Source organism: Pan paniscus, chromosome 14, assembly GCF_029289425.2.
Source record: "Pan paniscus chromosome 14, NHGRI_mPanPan1-v2.0_pri, whole genome shotgun sequence".
In the NCBI taxonomy this organism is placed as follows: Eukaryota; Metazoa; Chordata; class Mammalia; order Primates; family Hominidae; genus Pan; species Pan paniscus.
Window position 1 is genome coordinate 20,295,479 of NC_073263.2, and position 22,066 is coordinate 20,317,544.

General features: G+C 41.2%; 1 protein-coding gene across 28 annotated transcripts in view; it reads left to right on the forward strand.

The window, feature by feature from the left end:
• The window catches only part of IFT88 (intraflagellar transport 88), a 124,648-nt gene that overhangs the window by 99,226 nt on the left and 3,356 nt on the right, over positions 1–22,066 (forward strand). For all 28 annotated transcript variants that reach the window (XM_034936405.2, XM_003833018.5, XM_024925288.4 and 25 more), the window contains one exon: positions 4,763–4,829. In XM_034936405.2, the coding sequence (XP_034792296.1) occupies positions 4,763–4,829 (67 nt within the window). The remainder of the gene's footprint in view (positions 1–4,762; positions 4,830–22,066) is intronic.

Genomic DNA, 22,066 nt, shown 5'->3' on the forward strand with positions numbered 1-22,066 from the left:
GCTGTAAAATGAGGATAGCGTTCTAGCTTTGAACTTCTCAAACTATCTGTGGTGAAATTATTTTTTGCCAGTCTGTCACTGACATTACTAGAAAAATGATCCTGCACTTGGATGTCAGCAGGGTCCGACATCCAGCAACATTTTGATGCTGTGCAAGTTTGTAAGCACTTGCCCTCTGTTCATCTCATTGAGGACAGGTGGCAGTTTGTGGGCCATCAGTGGTTTCCAGACCCCACTCTGGGTGGCCCATCCTGGATAACCCATAGGACCCACCAGCTCATAATGGTTCTTCCAGTCCCCGGAAGAGTAGCATGCGAGTTTATGGTCACAGATTCATAATAAAGAGTAGGTTTAAAGGGAAAAAATGTTTATTTTCTCTCTTCCAGCATTTATTCACTTAATTTGTTCAGTTATTTTATTTGTGGCTACTTTGCTCCTCTATTCTGTGCCTTCTCTCATTTTTTTTCCAGAGTGGGAATGACATAATATTTTTTCCAGGTTAGGAATCCCATCTTTTTTCCCTATTATGAAAACAATAAATGTTCTTTTAAAAATGCAGGAAAATTGCTTTTGTAAATAATTTTTAATCCAAATAAAAATGTATAAAGAAAAAAGTGAAAATCACCTATCCCACCACTTAGACATCACTGTTATCATTCCCCTTTCCCAGGCATTTTTACAAATATATACAAACATATATCAACACATATATTTTAATGGGACTTTTTTTAAAACACAAATGAGATTTTTACAAAAAATACTGTTTTATAACCTCTCCCACCCACTTCGCAAAATAACATGGACCACTTCCCATGTCAGTAAATACAGATTTCCGTCACTTTGTGCTCCATATTTTGTTACATGGCTGTTTCCTGCACATCTTAGCGTTGAAGTGATAAGAATCATTTATGTCAATCATTGTTTAAATGCTTCCTCTCTTACCTACCATGAGGCCTTATCTCACATCCACTCCAAAGTGATAAGAATTTCTGTGAACTTTATGAAGTGTTAAAACTCTGGAAGGATGAGGGGAATAATTCTGAAAAGTGTGTCTCCTACTTGAGCCCTCATATACCATATGATGAGAATGTCGTCTTCACTATGTTTACAAGTGTTTACTGTGCTCCTAAAATGTACCCATGCCTGTGCTAGTTCTGAGGTGGGTTGCATGTCAGATGAGTCTGTGTGAGACAGGACCCTCGGGCCCCTGAGAGTGTGAGCAGGAATTCCCTGCCCAGTGTCCCTGAGGAGCAGCAGTGCCCACAGCCCAGGGTGTTCCCCGTGGAGTTGGGGAGCTTAAGCTGCAGGCCCTCATTTGCATTGCCTCTGTCTAATAAATTTTTATTTTTGCATTCATTTCATTTTCACAGTTTTTTGTTTTTGTTTTCTTTTTTGTATTTTTTTTTTTTAGTAGAGGCGGGGTTTCACCATGTTGGTCAGGCTGGTCTTGAACTCCTGACCTTGTGATCCGCCCACCTCGGCCTCCCAAAGTGCTGGGATTACAGGTGTGAGCCACCGCGCCCAGCCCATTTTCACAGTTTTATATCCTCTTTCTCAGAAAGTTTCCCCCAAGCTGTATAAGCTTCTGGCCCCACACATTCTGGATCTGCCCCACTGTCACCATTCTTTATCCTTCCAGCCAAAGAACAATGTACTTTATCTATACTTGATCTTTATTTTCTCACTTCCCAGGTGCTCTTCAAATCAGTCTAACCTTGACTGCTTCCATTCACACAGCTAAAACTACCCTCACTAAGATTAGTCACTTACATAGCAGTCAATATGATGGACACTCTAACTTTCCGTCTGCCTGACTTAGCAGCAGCTCTGTATATGTGGTGTTTGTGACACACCCCTCCTGGCTTCCTTCAGTTCCTTTGCACTGCACTGAGGCCACTTTACCTCCATCACACTCTTAAAGGGCAAGGTCAGCTGCTGGGCCAGCCCTGGAATACCCGGTGGGGCATCACAGAGTCTGTCCTGTTGCCTGGTGGGATTGCTGTCTGCAGCAGCTCTGTCTCTTGGGTGTTTACTTTGCACCTCCGAAGGAAGCACTTAGATCATGCCTGAAAACACTGCTGAGCAGAGCTCTGTTGTGTGAATGGTATGAGAGATGTGCAGTTAACTGAGTCTTGACAGTTGAGATTTCTTTTTTTTTTCTTACATAATAGGCACATTCTTAGAGAGTTCTTTGAACTTAGAACTTTATCAAACTAAGGTTTTGATAAATGTTTTGGTTTTACTTTTGAAGTTGCCTTCTCTGTAACTTCCACAAGAAATCCTTGCTACAGCTATTACAATGGTACAGCTATTACAATGGTTAGTACACAAGACTCCTTATGGTGGAGTTCACTGATTCTCAACTGCAAATAGGCATTCAGTTGGAAAAGAACACCACATTCTCTGTGCACAGGAGGATGATGAAGGAGAAAGACAAACCGGTAGAGTCGGACCCTGAGCATAATGAGAGCACATGGAGCCAGTCCCGACCAGGGGACACACAGGGGGTCTCCTGAGGAGATGAGGGAGGAGGAAATAGCTGAAAAGATGAGGGAGGGCAGGCAGACAGGGAGTAGCGGACCCATCCATGCAGGGTCCATGCCAGCTGGCATATCCAAGGAGATGCTGTTTTCCTTTTATTCTCTAAGCAGGCAGGACAGTCAGTTCCAAAAGTGATGAGGACAAAAAGTGGTGTCTACGAGAAGTGAGATGGCCTGCATGGGGCACATGGGAGGATCTAAGTGAGCAGTGGGGAGCCCTGAGGCTTGCCTGGTTTTTGTACTGATGGAGCTGTTTCCCCAGCACAGTGTCCTGGGAGTAGGAGAGGAAAAAGGGAAGGCACTGAACCAACCGAGGCTTAGGTTTCTCTTGATAAGTGAAGCAGAAAGACAAGAAGGAGGCAAGGACCATAGTTCCAATGTGGCGTCATGGCACGTGGTAGGCCTTGATTCTAGGCTGGACAGAAAGTAGGAATTTAAAGAGTTTAAAAAGAGAAGAGTGATGAGAGCCAGAGGACTGGAAAATTCTAGATGAGTGCAGGGAACAGGTGTCAGGCAATAAAGAGTGTAGTGATTATGGAAGTGCTTACTTACCTTCGCATACCCTGTTCTGAACCTCTGGTCACTTAAACAGGATACAAGTTTTCACATGTGGTTTTAAAAACTGTCAAGCTATGTGGACATTTGTCTTGATGAATTTATTTTCAGCATTTTTTTTTTTTTTTTGAGACGGAGTCCCTCTCTCTGTCGCCCAGGCTGGCATACAATGGTGTGATCTCGGCTCACTGCAACCCCCACCTCCCAGGTTCAAGCGATTCTTCTGCCTCAGCCTCCAGAGTAGCTGAGATTACAGGCGCCTGCCACCACACCCGGCTAATTTTTATATTTTTAGTAGAGATGGGGTTTTGCCATGTTGACCAGGCTGGTCTTGAACTCCTGACCTCAGGTAATCCACCCGCCTCGGCCTCCCAAAGTGCTAGGATTACAGGCGTGAGCCACCACACCCGGCCTATTTTCAGCATTTAAAGGTCTTTTTGGTATGCTGGAGATGATCCATCTGTGGTTGGATGAAAATCAAGTTTTGAAATAAAGTCAGATTATGGATGTTTAAATTCTTACTTTGCTACATCTTTTTAAGATTTTCTTTCATCTATGAAGGCAAGGAGAAAGTTGATATTTCAAGGGAAGTGCTTTTCCTTTTAATGGAAAAAAAATTGGATATGTTTATGAAACATTTGGAAGTCCTGAGTTTTAAGAGAGTATTTCATCTTACAGAAATGAGTTAATTATTGAAAAGAATTTCTTTCTTCCTAGCAAACCACAGACAATAACTTTATCCATGACCTGACAATTTATAAATATTTGGGAAGTTGTCAGGGTTAAGGAGTTAAATAATTTGTCTTTTGAATTAAATATGAAATTATGTTTATGTCTTATGTTTATATTATTAAAGATCTAAATAAAATATCCACCCATGTTAAGAAGTTTAATTCAATTATAAATATAAAAAGCCATCTGTCTCTGTTCACTAATCATCCTGTAGCTGTGTAAATGAACCATTATACATATGAAAATTTGATAGTGTGACTTGAGGCAGATTCAATGTTAATACAAAAATTCTAATACTTAGGCAAAACAGAACCATAAAATGTAGAAAGAAACCTAACAATGCCACAGTGTGGAGATACTTCTTAGGCTTTGAAGGCGAGTTTGTATCTAAGAAAGTAGACTGTTGGACAGATCTTAGGTCTTTTGTGAGGTTTTAATCATACTTTTATTTTATAAATTGAATTTCAAAATTCAGCTTACCTTTTTTTTTTTTTTTTTTTTTTTTTAACCCTCAAATAGTTCAGGTCCAACCATTGTATATGAGGACTAATGGCAAGAAATGGCCCTTTTGTAGATTCTTATCCCCTCCTCACCCATCCCTCCCTTAAACTAAAGATCATGTTTAAGCCCTGAATGTTCACATCAAGAAAATACTGTTTAGTTTTGAGTTGTTTGTGTAAGCCAAGGTTACGCTGCACTTTTGAATTAAAGTGCTATACGAGTTTTCTCAAGTGCCTTAGAGGGGAAGGCTTGAACCCTCCACTTACAAAACAACTCAGGCTTTTTTTTTTTTTTTCTATAGAATCACCTCTCAGGTATGATGGGTTAGTCCTAAGGGTAATGTAGTAATGTTAATTTTAAAATCCACCTTTATCTATATTCAACTTTGAAGGAATAGCACTTATTCTTTTAAACTTGTCTTCTCTTTGCTCTAGCGCATAAAGTCAGGCAGAGATGGCAGTGGGGGCTCCCGTGGCAAAAGAGAAGGAAGTGCTAGCGGTGGTAAGTATTTTCTCTTTCCCTGAAAAACTTGGTTTCCACATTTCTAGTATGTGGGCTTCTGGAAACATCCTGCAATAATCTAAAGTGTTCTTATGTGTCTGTCGGTTTGTTCTATACACAGTAAAACCTCACATTAATTAATTTGGTAAGCAGTCAGTCTGATATGTAAATGAGTATTTGTAAATGCTAACAGATTTTCTTAAATAACCATGCTTGTTTTTGCTAGTTGATTAATAAACAAGTTTTTCATTTATTAATCTCTCAGGTTGGACAGATTATCATAGATGGGCGTACTTATGAGGTTTTGCGGTGTTACATTTTTAAAATTTCCATTTGAAGGAAGTGCCACGAGAAGGAGGATGGTCCTATGGAATGCTGACAGCCCTAAATCTTTAGTCTGACTTTTAGTGTAGAATTAGTGACAAGCTAGGAATTAGGAGACATAGTGTGAGTCCCAGTCTTGATCGTGACGATGTATATATGTCTTTGGACCAACCACATAAATGCTATAGGCTTTTGGTGATTTCTGAAGTTCTTTGCATCTCTAAAATTCTTTTACTCCTTGTGACATCATTACATAATAAGACATTTTATTGAGTTTTCCACCCCTTCTTCCCATCAACAATCTACCTTCTTTCTCTACTTCAGGCAGGCAGTGTAAGTTAAACTTAGTACAAATTTGGTGATTTTAAAGAAGCTAATTTTAAAAATAAATGTCGAATTGGGGTCTATAAATATACCTACATTCTCTCCTATCCATACTCAGCACTCTCATGCATATATGACCTAGCTCCATGTAACTATCCAGCTGCATTCTGTCATATCTGTTTGTGATATAGGAGTCAGGACAAAGACAAATGTAGCTCTTAGTTAGGCAGGCCTTTCATCCATTCACAGTGTTTATTGGATGCATACTGTGTGCCAAACACTGTGCTAAGAGCCAAGGACATGGGAACAAATAAGACGTGGTTCCCATGCTCAAAGAAGTTAGAATCTAGTTGGAAAGACACACAGCTTCTAGTGGTGCTGTGGATGCTGCCATGGTAGAGAAATGTACATGAGTTTTCAAACTTTCCTAGGGATAGAAACTGCAGCTGGGACAAAGACTCCTTGAATCAGAGCTGTGCTTTGAAATTCAAGGAGGCTTCGTCCCAATTGCAGTCAAATTCAATTTATAACTTAGTAGGCAGTTATAGCCATCAGTGGCATCGGGTTCTAGCCAGGCCACTTGATTCCCCAAGAGTCAGTCCAGCGTCTCCAGCTAAACCTCATGGTGCTGGCCTGTTTATCTTCAGGAGCCATTACCCAGAGCTGGAGAAATCAGTAAAAGCAGCATTGAGCCCAAGCCTCAAGAGTACCAAAGGCAGTCTGTCACATCAAAGAGTAGCCACTTCCATCTCTTCAGCCACCATGGTCCTGATGGATACTCCTGTCTCCTTGCTCTTCCCTAGCCCCAGATATCTCACACACTCCACTTTAATGGATCCGTGTGACTATCTGGGGTTGGATTTAGTCAGAGAGATCTGGCCCAGCAGTTCTTAAGCCAGAGGCAGCCATAAGCCCACAGCTCCTTACCCAAAACCCCTGGGGCCAGGTGTGTTGTGGAATTCAGAACCTTTTGGAGTTTAGAAAGCAAGATGTATTAGCCATGTATCATATACTACCCAAGGAGAGCACCTCAGACATATTAATTCAGTGAAACATGAATATTCACACTAAGGATAAATAAAGACTATGAATAGCCTCAAATCAAGTCAAGTTCTATACCCAAGAAGTTTATATATTGCCACCTGAAGAGTTGGCTTTCAGAGCTCTTTGGAATTTGGAATTGTAGATGAGGGTCATGGATGTGTACCAAAAATGTTCTTAACAGCCAAGAAGTCCACAGACTAGGCATTGTACAACAGTCAAAAGCAACTCTAGACAGCTCCCCAGACCAGCACAGTGCTGCTGGTTCATCCTTGCTCCTAGGAAGCAGGAAGTACGTGATATCAGCTCTCTTGGAAATAACTGTCCCTTTAAGGAGTAATTGTCTTGAGTAACCCCTAAGGAAGTATTAAGTATTAAAATTCTAGGGCCAGATTCACCATCCCCTAAGGATTCTGCATTTCTCTCTGAAAATCTTAAGTTCAGAATAACCAACCAGTTCCTTCTAAACATCAACAACCTTATGTTAAGTTCTCTGACCCTTCCCTGGTAATTCGTAAGTTTATAAAATCTCTCCCCTTAACTTAAGCCTTAGTTTCCCAGATGCCATCACTTTGAAAATCTGCCTCAGAAACATCAGTACCTCCTAATGGGATGTGATAGAACACCCGAAAAACTGCTGAATGGTGTGGTGCTTCCCCAGAGCCCAGGGGACAGTGTCTGGGGTCCCACCCCCGAGAAAGTAACCCCAGGAAGACTGACAGCTGCCTCTCGGAAACAGATTGATCAGTGTGCCTCAGGCCACCGCAGGTTCAGATCCTTTGACATGAAGAATTGCCCAGCCTCCCTGGCGACCTTTCCCATAGCCCTCTTTCAGTCGTGCTGGCATTAGAGCACAGAGAGGGCTTCACTCGGCCAGGGACCTCCTCCACGGTCAGGGAAGAAGGGACTGACAATGAAGAGAGGTAGGGCCACCCCAGATCTGATACCTGTGTGCTATAAAAGAGAGGCCTTCCTCTTGAAGAGTTCCCTTCTGGTCCTGGCCTCCCACTGCTGCTTTTTCTTTTTTAATCCATTTTCCTTTCTTTCTTCCAGTCCATTTCAGTCCAACACAAATAGTCAGTTCTAGTGCACAAATAAGCTTTATTCTCACATGAGAGACTTTTGGCATACAAACTCTGTGCTCTCGAGGCATTTTACAAGCAGGGTTGCGTGTTACTAGGTTCTTCTGGCACAAATTTAAAGCACTCATCAGTCCCTTCCTAGGGTGCTTTCCCCCATCATTTGCCTTTTCGTTCCTTATTTTCTGACATCTCGAGTTATGCATCATCCCAGACTTTTTCATTTCATCCTGGAGCCCAGTTTGAATGCTGCTTTCTGTGGCTGAGCTGGTTCCACGCTGACACTTTTGCAGGAATCGTGTTTTCTGTCCCCCTTCTCCAGTTCTCAGCACAGGCCACACTCCAAGGCTGGCCCTGGCTGTGAAGTCGGAACAAACCCAGGCTATGAGGCTTCTCTCCCTTTCTCCTTCCTTTTGATTTCAAAGTCTTAATAGTTAACAGTATTTATATTCTCTGCAGATAAACTGATGAGGGGAATAACTATATTCTGTCCATTGTTTTGGTTGAATTTTGTTAAAGGTTGAGAAATTGACAGAACACATCTGCTTCTCATGTGTAGCTGTCCTCAAGACACAAGAATTCCTTCTTGGATGGCATTTTCTATTTTTGCATGATAGTGGCATTTTGTGACTTATTTTGAGTATGGTGTTATTAAGCTTTCATTTTTAAAGTGCTTTTTGGTTTACCCTGTGTGATTTTTAATGGCTTTCTGCATTTTTTAGTTTGATTTTTATGTCTTGGATATAAACTTTTCCAATGAAAATGGATCAATTTTAGACTGAAAATAATTTTATAATGAAAATCAGGATAAGATTCAGTGAACAGAAATTCACTTTATGGTATCTTTTATAAAGCACATTGTAAACATATTTTATTTTAAAAAACTGAAGTCTATATATATATATATATATACATATATATATATATATTTTTTGAGACAGAGTCTTGCTGGAGTGCAGTGGCGTGATCTCTGCTCACTGCAAGCTCCACCTCCCAGGTTCACACCATTCTCCTTCCTCAGCCTCCCAAGTAGCTGGGACTACAGGCACCCACCACCACGCCCGGCTAATTTTGGGTATTTTTAGTAGAGATGGGGTTTCACCATGTTAGCCAGGATGGTCTCGATCTCCTGACCTCGTGATCCACCTGCCTCAGCCTCCCAAAGTGCTGGGATTACAGGCTTGAGCCACCGCGCCTGGCCAGTTATATTTTAATATTCTAGTCCAAGTTTGAGCATGGCTAATTAACACCTTTCCACAGTTTTGCTGGGGCCTGATGGTGTCACAAGCAGAGAATGAACAAGTCATGCTCAGTGCCCACCAGGGAGGACGAGACAAGGAGCGTACGCTCTGAGGAGGTGCATAGGCCTAAATGTAGAGGACAGGCCGACACAAGTCAGCCAATTACGGAAGGAATTGCTGGACATCTATGTGGGGAGGGAGTCTTCAGAGGCCGGGGGGCGGGTGCTGTCACGTCTCTAAGGATCATGCCTGTCAGCCTCAGTCCCAACTTGCATGTCCCTTCACCCCATAAATCTAGACCACAGTTTTGCAGGATACCCGAGTATCCAGCCCACTTTGTATACGGTATGTATCACAAAGGAATCTTGATGAATAATAAGTATTAGAAGATAGTGAACAGCACCAGAGTACCAAAGTAGTCTCAGTGTTACAGTTCCAGAAAAAGTTTGCCTATGCCAGTATACCCAGCTGGTGTAATCTGCCAATGTGTCGTCTGTGTTCTGATACAGTAATTCTCAGTAATTTGGGGTGTGCAGACTTTTTCTTTAAAGGGCCAGGTAGTAAATAGTTTAGGCTTGCAGGCCAAGTCTCATCTACCGAAAATATTCCACTCTGCTGTTGTGTATTGAAAGCAGCTGTACACAGCGTGTAAGTGAATAAATGTGATAGTGTTCTATAAAACTTAATTCTTGGACACTGAAGTTAGAATGTTATATGAGTTGTATATGTCACAAAATATTATTATTGTTTGCTTTTCTTCCTAACCATTTTAAAATGTACAAATCATTAGCTTGCTGGATAGACAAAAATAGGGTGGGCCAGATTTGGCCCACACACTGTAGTTTGCTAATCCCTGCTCTAAGCCAAAGTCTCCATGAATATTTTTGGTAATGACAGGTGGGGCCTGGGAATTATCCTTTTGATCAAAGCACTGCTTGAAGCCATTTCATCCTGGTATACAGCTTGAACAGTAAAAGTCTGTATCAGTGAACTTCTTCTCTTAAAACCACCTTAGTTGTTTACAATTCACCCACCTTACTAAGTCAACACACATCACAGAGCATATGATGAGATTTTGTATCTTCAACAGAACATGCTCCTTAACTCTCACCCTTAGCCTGTTGCCCTGAGTTTTCAGTCCTTGTCATAATCCCATTCCTGGCATTCATTCAACATCCATGGACCACCTTCCTGAACTCATCACATCTTATGTGAACAAGTTACTTAAATCTCTTTGTCACAGTTTCCTCATCAGTAAAATGAGACTGAAAACAGGACCTTCCTGATAGGGTTGCTGAGGAGGAAATGGGCTCATGTGGAAAGCTCTTAGAGAAACTCCTGATAAGGGCAAGCATGTGCAAGGGTGAGCATGGCTACTGTGACTCCCGCCTGACAAAGGGAGTGCATGGGCAGGGCCTGGAATACCAGTGTCCACTGCACTGCCAGCGCCCATGTTCTCACCACTGCCAGTGTGTGACCTCTGAGTGTGAGAGCCTCAGTTTCTCCCTAACACAAGAGGGTCATGTTTATCCATGCAGTGTAACCAAGTGTACCCCTGTCTCACTGTTGAGTTGAATTTTGTTTTTTTAAACAAGAATTACTAGTGCTTATAAATAAAAATAAATGTTGGTTCTTGAAGTTACCAATTTGGAAAGCTGAATATTTACTTCAGTAATGCTGCTGTTAATCAAAACATTTGTGAAACTCCTTTTTTATAATTGCCTGCAGAGGCAAGTTACAAAAAGCACAGGAAATTTAATCCAAAACTTTTACAAAATACATATGCACATACATACATATATATGCATACACACATATATATGCATGCATATATCCTATCTGTAAAATATATACACATGTATTTTATATATACATGTGTGCACATACATACAAACACACATTTTATGAGTTTTTACCCTCTTTCCCTTCCTACCTTTCTGCTGTTTTATCTACAGGTAAGCATTTTCTCACGTTTTCTAGCCATAATAAGTACTCAGTAAATACCAACATTCTTCCAGCTTCACCTCTCATATCCTCTTTATATGCTAGGTATTAAGTATTTAAGTTTGCCACATAACAAATATATAATGTTACCTCCTTTGTTCTCTTCACTGAGTCCCTCCAGAGTCTCCCTCTCCTCACTTGAGTATTGCCTATACAGTAGCTATCGGCCTTCATTTTTACAATTTTAATATATTCCTGTTAGGTTTTGTTGGGTAATAATGTAATGGGATCAATAGAAGTAGGGGGTGAGGGTTGAAATCAAACTGAGAATTGCAGCTGTAACAATGTAAGAATGAGCTGAAATTCTCAGAGTAAGGCTAGGTCCAAGCAATGGTCCTTGTAAAAATTATCAGAGTATTATGTCATCTGAGCTGATAAGATCATTACTTTCTTGGACTGTGGGTTGGGAAAGTACTTTGGATCCCTAGCTGTGGTGCGCTGCCTCTTAACTTTGGAAAGGGACAGGAACAAAGGAAGATCAGCTTCCTGGTAATAAGAGGATAGGCCATTTGCAAGTCAGATTACAGAGCACCTAGAAGTAAATTGGTCAGTAAAGGCCTCCTAAAGGTCCCAAAGTTATTGTCTGATGCTCTTCAGTGTTTCTAGATATAAACAAATACTTCCTCATACTTAAGGAGTGAGAATAGATCTTAATTATTGCATCTTAATAGAGGCTAAATTGAATATCATCTTCTTAAAAATAGAAGAGAGAGACAGACCAAAAAGCTTTTACAAAGTGTCTAATGGATAATGAAATCAATTTATAGCTCACCAAAAGAGAGTTATTTAAGAAGAGATTTGAAAAAGTAAGAACCACTATATTCATAACACATTCAAAGGAATGGGCAGAATTTTTTAGAAAGTTTCATTTTAGATAGTACTTTCAAAAAATAAGAAACTAATAGGGGCAATTGATAGACTTCCTAGCTTAAGGGAAGGGGAATGTTGAAAAATGATTATATACGTATTATAATTGGGCCTTGAAGACTACAGAGGGCCATTAGATTTTTCAGCTAAGATAGTTTTGATAGCCTTAAAGAAAGCAGTCTCAGTGTACTGTTAGAGGCAAAAGTCAGATTCTAATGATTTAAGAAGTGAATGAGTTGCAGGGAGGTAGAGAAGAGGATATAAACTATTCTCTCACACATGGTGGTAAAATATACAGCCTCACCAATAACTAAAACAATGCAAACTTGCCAAGACCAGCTCAGTTATGGAGACCCTAACCCAGCAGTGCTTGAGGAATTAAAGACACAGACACAGAAATAGAGTGCAGAGTGGGACCAGGGGGCTGACAGCCGTCAGAGCTGAGAGCCATGAACAGAGTCTGACCCACATATTATTGACAGTAAGCCAATGCTAAGCATTGCTTCTATAGATTATAGATTAGCTAGAAGCATTCCTTATGGGAAACAAAGCATTTTTAGCTAGGAGCAGAGAAACAGGCCCTGGCTGATTATCTGCAGCAAAAACATGTTGTTAAGGCACAGGCTGCTCCTGCTATTGTTTGTGGCTTGAGCAGTTTTCCGCTCCCGGGGGTGGGGGGGCCAGGTTTTCCTTGCCCTGCTCCAGTAAACCAACAGCTTCTAGCAGTGTGTGTGATAGCCATCACGAGCATGTCACATTGCTGCAGAAATCCTGTTTATCACCAGTTTCTTTAAGGCCTATTTATGACAGGCTTAGGGCTTGCTACCAGGCTTAGGGCTTGTCTCCCTTTTCGTTTTTGCAAAGCGATAAAGGCAAAGGCAGCTTTGTCACGGTGGGCTACTTCTCGCAGGATTTGGGATCTGCATCGGCAGACTACACAAAGACAGACAACACAGATTAAAAGCACAATCATCATTGAAATCACAGAGCCTCCAAGTGTCTTGATCCATTTTAATGGGTTAATAGCTGCTAATCCATCTGCAGCTCCTTCAAGCACTTCAGTTCCTGGCATTAGCGTCACATGTGCCTGAGAGGCTTGAAATACTTGTTTCTTCAGTTTTACAATATCTAAAGATAAATTTCCAGTATGACCCTTTAAATGTCTCCTAACACTTTCCCACTCGTGCTCTGTTTCATTATACAGATGAGGAGTAATGCAAAAATCAGAAGTATTCCAATCACATTGTAACTGCATTCTGTATTTTAGACTAACTACTCAATCTCCTAGCCACATTACAGTTTGTCGGAGATCATTGATTTGATTAGCTAGTTTCTGGTCTATATTAGTTTGGGAATTCCACAGCAGAGTAGAATTTTTCTGCCAATTATTTACATAGTCTGCTGTTTGTACTGTGGAATGCAAAGCAACTCCAGCTACCACGGCAGTAGCTGTGACAGCAGTCAATCCCGTAATGATTAAAATTAAAGTGGCAATTAAACGCCGAGAGTGCCTCAAAATCTATCGAAGAATTTCAGTAATAATATGCGCAGAAGGAGAGGCTTCCCAAGGACGGGAAAGCTTTACAGGTATCCATACGCCTTCTCGGGCTCTTACTACTAAAATAGAATGATCAGTATTATACAAGGAAGAATTCACACAAGAAAACAATCTATATTCTTGACAAGTCATATGATGATTAGGGAGATCAAGTTTTAAATCACCCACTACAAACAGGAAAGGCGGACAGACACAACTATGTATCCAGACTGAACTGTTGTGAGCCAATTCTAACATGTAATTAGGATTATATTGGGTTGGCTTAGTATATTTTCCTTCCCAAATCTTTATCTTTTTCAGTGCCATTAATATTTTCCATAACTCCTTATGTTTAGCTCTTTACATCAGGTCATATCATTTGGGGTTGAGATACCACTATACCACCATATGCCCAAATAATAGGAACTCTTGCTGTACTTCTTATAGTGTCCACCATCTGATTATTTTGTTTATATGCAGGGTGACCATTACCTACAGATTGAGAGGTGAGCCTCATAAATGCCCCTTTAGGGGACCAATCGATAATGACTCCATATGAATCATTACACAACACCTCTGCCTGCCTTGCAACACAATCTTCCCAAGCAAATACCTTCATTTTTGCTGACCATGTCCAATCCACTTTACAGATAGGTTTTTGAGGGTGGTAAACTTCGGTTACAGGAGCATAATAATTGTGATAAATACTAAGACCAGAAAGCATATGTAATTGTGTCATGGAGATGTTACATTCAGGCACTATCGCCAGCCAGGATTGATGACTGGGAGCTAAACACCTATTGGCTTTTCCCAAACAAATAGGTAAATCCTCAAATGCCAACAAGATATTCATAATAGTTCCTTCCTCTTAGGGCTTAGACGGGCCTCTATCATCTATAGAACTAGGCATCTAAAAACTATCGTTAGTATATACCTCCACTGGGGGGTCTAACCATGTTTCTGGCTGTAGAAGTGGTGGAAAAGGAATATATGTCCAATAAGTATAATTGTCTTTTGTTTCAGCAGTCACTGGGGGAATACTCATGGCAATGGTGAGCACAGCCATCATAGCTACCATTAGATTACTCATTGTAACTGGTTGTCCCGCCTCCTTCAGATTTTCTTCCGCCATCTGTGTCAACTTCTTCATCTGGCCCCAGGGGGGTGGCTGTGCCCGACCAGTGTTGCTCGCCAGCACTTGTGTCTTCCTTATCGTCAGTCTCAACATGGCTGCAACCGGGGGGTCCTCGGGTTCCTCCCAAAATCTCTTCCTTGGCATCTGGCTGATGATAAGTTTTCAGGTATCTTGATGGTATCCAAATCAGCTGCTGGTTTTGGCCTGGAGAAACACAAGCATAACCTCTACCCCATGTTATTATTTTACCTATTTCCCAACTCGTTGTTATCGAATCTCTCCACCAAACCAGTTGTTCCGCTTCTATCTTTGCAGCTGGTTTTGGTAGATGCCGTTCGGCTGCTGATAGCATCTGGCCTTTAGATAGGCTCAAAAAATTTAAAGTCAGTAATGCTAGATTCAGTTGCATGTGTGGAGTCCTATAATCACTGTCCCTGTTTCCCCCTTCTGCTTTTGCAATTGTCATTTTAGGGAGAGATTCATTCGTTCCACAATGGCTTGTCCTTGTGAATTATATGGGATGCCAGTAATGTGTTTAATATTCCATATAGAGAAAAATGTAGCTAGAGCTTGGCTAGTATAGCCTGGGACATTGTCTGTTTTAACAGAAGCTGGAATGCACATGACCGTGAAGCATTGCAGAAGATGCCGTTTAATACAGGCAGAAGATTCTCCTGTTTGACAGGTAGCCCAAACAAAGTGAGAAAAATGTATCTACACATACATGCACATAAGCTAGTCTCCTAAACGAGGGAACATGGGTGACACCCATTTGCCAAAGAGAATTAGGTTCCAATCCTCGAGGATTAACTCCTCCTGTAAAAGATGAGGAATGCACCATTTGACAAGTTGGGCATCGCTGGATAATAGCTTTAGCTTCTTTCCAGGTAATGCTGTATCTGCGTTTGAGACCAGAGGCATTAACATGGGTTAAATTGTGAAAGTGTCTAGCATTAGATATTTCAGTAGCAGCTAGGCAATCAGCCATTTGATTCCTTGGAGTCAAAAGTCCTAGAAGAGTTGTATGAGCTCCAATATGAGTAATGTAAAAAGAGTGCATTCTGTTCCTAACTGTGGTTTGTAATTGGGTAAATAAAGTCATCAGTTGTTCATCTGTGTGGAATTGTAGCTGAGCATTTTCAACTAACTGTGTGGAATGAACCACATATGAAGAATCAGAAATTACATTGGCAGGCATCTCAAAAGCAGTCAGCACCTCAATTACAGCTACAAGCTCCGCTTTTTGAGCTGAAGTATAGGGCGTCTGGAAAACTTTACGTTTTGAATAAGAAGCTTTACCATTACTAGACCCATCTGTAAAAACATTTTCAGCACCTACAGTTGGTTTAGATTTAGTTATTCCAGGGAGAATCCAATTAGTTAATTTTAAAAATTGAAATAATTTTGTTTTCGGAAAGTGATTATCAAGAACACCTACGAAATCAGCTAAATGGGTTTGCCAAGACTATTTATAAAGTCCTGTTGTGTTAGTGTTTTTGTAAGAGGGACAATAATTTTTCCAGGGTCATATGCATGCATATGGGAGTTTGGGTTCTCCCATTTCCTACCAGAGTAGCAATTTGATCTAAATAAGGAATTAGAGTCTGTGAATTAGCATGTGGAAGAAAAAGCCGTTCTACCAAGTCCTGCTCTTGGACAATAACACCAGTAGGTGAATGCTGTGTCGGAAAAATCAGCAAGTCTAAAGTCTCCGTTGGATCTATTCTATTTATTTGAGTTGTATGCACTTGCTTCTCAATCAGCTGTAAGTCTGCCTCAGCTTCCTTTGTTAATTGACAAGGGCTAGTGAGACTAGGATCTCCTCTAAGGATAGAAAATAGATTACTCATGGCATAGGTAGGAATGCCTAGAGCAGGTCGTATCCAATTAATGTCCCCTGGTAATTTTTGAAAGTCATTCAGTGTTTTCAATTGATCCCTACTTATGGTTACTTTCTGTGGCACTACTGTAGTGACATTTACTAAGGTCCCCAAGTAGGAGTGAGGAGGAGCAGTCTGAATTTTGTCAGGACCTATAATTAAACTGGCTCGAGAAATCGAGTTTTATAAGTGATCATAACATTGGAGTAATATTTCCCGAGTCGGGGCAGCACAAAGAATATCATCTATATAATGAATAATGTAACACTGTGAAAATTTTTTACAAGTAGGTTCAATTGCTTTTCCTATATAAGTGACAAATTGTTGGACTGCTTAACATGCCTTGTGGGAGCACTTTCCAGTGAAAACGCTTAGCAGGCTGCAGGTTGTTTACCGCAGGAATTGTAAATGCAAACCGTTCACAGTCTTGCTCAGCTAAGGGGATAGTAAAGAAACAGTTTTTTAAATCTATGACTATTAAAGGCCAATTTTTAGGAATCATAGTAGGAGAAGGCAATCCTGGCTGCAGTGCCCTCATAAGTTGTATAACTGAATTAATGGCTCTAAGATCTGTCAACATTCTCCATTTACCTGATTTTTTCTTAATAACAAAGACTGGAGAATTCCAGGGAGAAAATGTTGGAGCTATGTGTCCTTTTTCTAATTGTTCAGTAACTAAGTCCTCTAAAGCCTCCAGTTTCTCTTTACTCAGCGGCCACTGCTCTATCCAAATTGGCTTACCTGTTAACCATTTTAAAGGTATAGGTTCTGGAGGCTTAACAATGGCCGCCATCAAAAATGATCTAAACCCTGATGAGAATTCTGTCCTTCCGCTTGAAGCAGTTTCTTTAACCCTTGTAAATTTTTTCCTAATCCCATGCCAGGCACGTACCCCATCTCTTGTATCATATGCTGACTTTGAGGGCTATATAGTTGCTCAGGAATTAGAACTTGTGCTCCCCATTGCTGTAATAAATCTCTCCCCTATAAATTTATAGGTACAGAAGTTATAATTGACTGGATAGTCCCAGGTTGTCCATCGAGTCCTTCACAATGCAAAATATAACTGCTTTGATATACTTCAGGGGTTTTACCAACTCCAACTCTGTTAAATTGAGTGGGTTGAATTGGCCATGCGGACGGCCAGTGCTGTAGAGAAATAATGGAAATGTCCGCTCCTGTATCTACCAATCCTTTCATTTTTTTTCCTTGAATGGTTATTTCACAGGTAGGACGTTTATCAGTAATTTGATTCACCCAATAAGCTGCTTTGCCTTGTTTATTTGTGCTTCCAAATCCTCCTGTTTGTTTAATTTCACTTTTTCCCATTCCCACATACAGCACAGTCAGGAGCTGTGCTATACGCTCTCCTGGCTCTGCTTTCCAGGGAACAGAAGTAGATATAACAATTTGAATTTCCCCATTGTAATCTGAATCAGTGACTCCTGTATGTACTTGCACTCCTTTTAAATTTAAACTAGACCTACCTAGAAGTAATCCTACCGTCCCCACTGGCGTCATCTGACTGGAGACAGCAACATTCTTTAACAGTCCCATTACAAAAGGAGAACCTGGTCCATATTGATTAATAGCTGGTTTAAATTCTTTGAGGAATTTAAAAGGAAAAGGCTCAAATGTAGCCATAATATTCCCCTGTTGATCAGGTGAGTATATTCTAACAGAGAACTGCCAAGCATCCATATCACCCTCTCATCTAGCTTGCTAGATTCCTGCCTAAATGGAACTGAGAGCGGTCGCTCGAGGCACTACTGGAACAGTCACTGGGGCAGCTACTTTTTGCCCAGTGTCCTCTGGAAAAGAGAGATTTGGAGAGTCAGGCCACTCTTTTTCTTCAAAATAATGAGGGGGTATAGAGGGGTAGGGACAAACCTCTCCCTCCTTTGTCTCTTTAGCTGGCAAGCAAACCTGCTCTGTCACCTCTTCTGTTAGTTACTTCATTACACTCTCCTTCTTCCTCTGATTCCTCCTCCTTGTCATCTATATAGAAAGGCTCCAAGGTGGAACAAACCAGAATCCACACTGACCAGACAGTTACAGGAATATCCTCAGCACCATCCTTATATGCCTTTTTCAGTGTGCTGCCTACCTTTTCCCAGACCTCTACATTCATAGTTCCTCAGTCCTGAAACCAGGGGCAGTATTTCTCTACCACACTAAAAAGTTGCATAAGTCAGCTGGTGCTAACCTTCACTCCTTTTCTGAGGAGATGCCGAAGCAGACTCAAGCCTCGTGCCTGCTCGACCCTTGTCCCATTGTTACCCTGATGCTTCCGAGCTCCCCTTGTTACTCACCACAGGGATTGCTTAAGAGTACTCGGGTGTTCCCCAGCGTAGTTCCACGTTCTCCAACTGTCGCTTCGGGGCGACCCTTCGACCCGGGTTCAAGCCCCCATGTTGGGCACCGCTTGCCGAGACCAGCTCGGTCGTGGAGACCCTAACCCAGCAGCACTAGAGGAATTAAAGACACAGACACAGAAATAGAGTGCAGAGTGGGATCAGGGGGCTGACAGCCGTCAGAGCTGAGAGCCACAAACGGAGTCTGACCCACATATTATTGACAGTAAGCCAGTGCTAAGCATTGCTTCTATAGATTATAGATTAGCTAGAAGCATTCCTTATGGGAAACAAAGCAATTTTAGCGAGGAGCAGAGAAACAGGCCCTGGCTGATTATCTGCAGCAAAAACATGTTGTTAAGGCACAGGCTGCTCCTGCTATTGTTTGTGGCTTGAGCAGTTTTCCGCTCCCGGGGGTGGGGGGGCCAGGTTTTCCTTGCCGTGCTCCAGTAAACCAACAACTTCTAGCAGTGTGTGTGATAGCCATCACGAGCATGCCACATTGCTGCAGAAATCCTTTTTATGGCCAGTTTCTTTAAGGCCTGTTTATGACAGGCTTAGGGCTTGCTACCAGCACAAACTAACCTATAAAATTAGCAATGAATTTTTTAAAAGGTAATTCCCAAGGGTAGCAAGGATGAGATGAGATGAGCACTGTTTATTAACTAAATTCTGCTGGGGGGAGTTCTAAGTGGCACACCCTGCTGGGAATGTTTGGAAATATTCATCAAGCCCTTTAAAATGCCCATACCCAGCCGGGCATGGTGGCTCACGCCTGTAATCCCAGCACTTTGGGAGGCCAAGGCAGGCAGATCACTTAGATCACTTAAGGTCAAGAGTTTGAGACCAGCCTAGCCAACATGGTGAGACCCTGACTCTACTAAAAATACAGAAATTAACCGGGCATGGTGGCACACACTTGTAGTTCCAGCTACTCAGGAGACTGAAGCAGGAGAATTGTTTGAACCCGAGAGGCAGAGGTTGCAGTGAGCCGAGATTGTGCCACTGCGCTCTAGCCTGGGAGACAAAACAAGACTCCATCTCAAAAAATAAATAAATTAATTAAAATGCCCATAACCTTTGATAGGAACTTACTTTAAAGAAATAATTTTGTACACACATATTGATCACATTATTTATGGTAGAAACATTGGGAATAAACCAAATGTTCAACTGGAAATAATTCCAAGTTGAATTATGTTCTTCACAGTTGTGTCACCCTGGAGCAGTTATTACAGGCCCCTTCTTCCCCACTGTGGTGAGATCCCACATCGAGCTTCCTTGGCTGATCTTAAGGGGGATGCTGTTGCCATTGGGAGCTCCATAGACTTGGATCACTTAACAGCTTTGAGAGATGATATAACTTCCGAGAGACAATCTTATTTGCAGCTGGAGTGCAGTGAATAATAATCGTCACACAATGTAGTTTCCTTTTTACTTTTCTCTAAGCAAAATAATGTTCATACAGAAATCAGTAAAATAAAAATGCAGGAAAGGCAAGTACTTTTATTGGATCTTTAAAATGTGTTATAGGTATGACATCATGGAAATTATTTATAGTGAATGCTTAAGGTAAAAGTCACCCACAGATTGTAAAGTTCCTGAAGGCAGTGGCTGCATCTCCTTTTGCCTCTGCTGGGTGTGAACAGCATAAGGTACTGAGCAGGAGCACAGTTAACACTCATCAGAATTTAAAATAGCATCGGTGGTGTTAAAGATAAAGAAATTGATACATTTTTCTTATTTTCATTACTTATATAAATGTATTATGTACTCACTTTCACAAAATCATTGTATTTAAATATGATAAAAATCTCTGCCGCAACCTGTTTAGAAAATTAGCAAAAATGAAGGACATTGCTTTTCATCTTCCCTGTACAGTTATTTTTTCTATCTTAAGTTTATTACTGCTATAAATTATTTTCATGCTCATAACCATATTCTTTCTAAATTAGTAAAGACTGTCTTTCCTTGGAAACAATTCATTTTTATTTGGAGAGAAATTTTCACCAAAGTTCATGTAGTTAGCCCCTTAACCTTACTTAATTTATTCTGTGAATAGAGCCTTTTATAAGACTCAACTTTCTTGAACTCCTGGCCTCAAATTCTCCTCCTGCCTCAGCTTCCTGAGTAGCTGAGATTACAGGCTCAGGCCACCACACCCAGCTTAAAAGTCACTTTCTTACCAAAAAAAAAAAAAAAAAAACCTCATATTTAAAAACTACGTCACTCTAAAATGTTACAAATAGGTCATCTTCTTAGTATGCATTGCCTTGTAAAAACATTGGTCAAGTCGGGATGTAGTCGGCCACCAACTAGAAATGTGTTAAGATTTTTTTTGCAGACTTGCTTAATAAGGCAAGGAGGGGGTCAGGTTGTTCTGGGGCCAGCAGAAGGGTCTAAAATACAGGGTAGTGAAAAGAGATTAGAGATTGTGAGTTTCCTTTAAATGCTTAACTGTCATTATTAAGACAGCCACATTTTGTGGGGCGAGCCAAACTGCTGAGCTCGGAATAGCATATGCTTGGAATCTGAATATGAATAAGGCCCAGGTGCCACACTTTACACAGATCCTTTGCTAAAGAGGCACTATCTGTCTAACAGGCAAGGACCAGGCTGGCAGTCAGGAAGGCTGGGTTTTGGTGCTGATCTTGTCACCAACTATGCACTCTTGAACAAGTCACTTCACTTCACTATCCTAAGCCTGTTTTCTCATCTGAAAAATAAAGGGGTTAGACTTAGCCTTTTAAATGACATTTTTGTATATTTCTACTGGCTGTAAAATTATTACAAATATCTATGTCTGACGGTAAGATAGTCTAAATATTCAGGAAAACTCCAAGTATAGCTCTCCTAAAAATGATATGTTGCGTGTTAAAAAAAGAAAAAAAAGAAAAGAAGAAGGGGGAGGAAAAAATAAAATGAAAAAAACTTCAAAAATGCACGGCCAAGTTGGTAGCAAAGAAGGAAATTCTTTGGAGGCCAAAAAGATCTAGAAAGTTTAAATCCAAAAGAGTAAGCAAGTGCAGGAGCTGGCATTGCCTAGCTAATCCCTCATGATTGAGAACCTCAGATTATAGACACTCATGGGTACCAAGAGATAAGGCCTGGGGCCTCAAAAAGGCCAGAGCAGAGGTCGGATCAAAGAATCCCTGTCACAAAGCTAGGACTTCTCACTGGCAATACTCTGAGTAGGCCAAGTCGGAAAGAGGCCACTCTGGCCGGGCACGGTGGCTGAAGCCTGTAATCCCAGCACTTTGGGAGGCCGAGGCAGGCGCATCACCTGAGGTCAGGAGTTTGAGACCAGCCTGGCCAACAAGGTGAAACCCCGTCTCTATTAAAAATACAACAACAACAACAAAATTAGCCGGGCGTGGTAGCGCGTGCCTGTAATCCCAGCTACTCGAGAGGCTGAGGCAGAAGAATTGATTGAACCCGGGAGGTGGAGGTT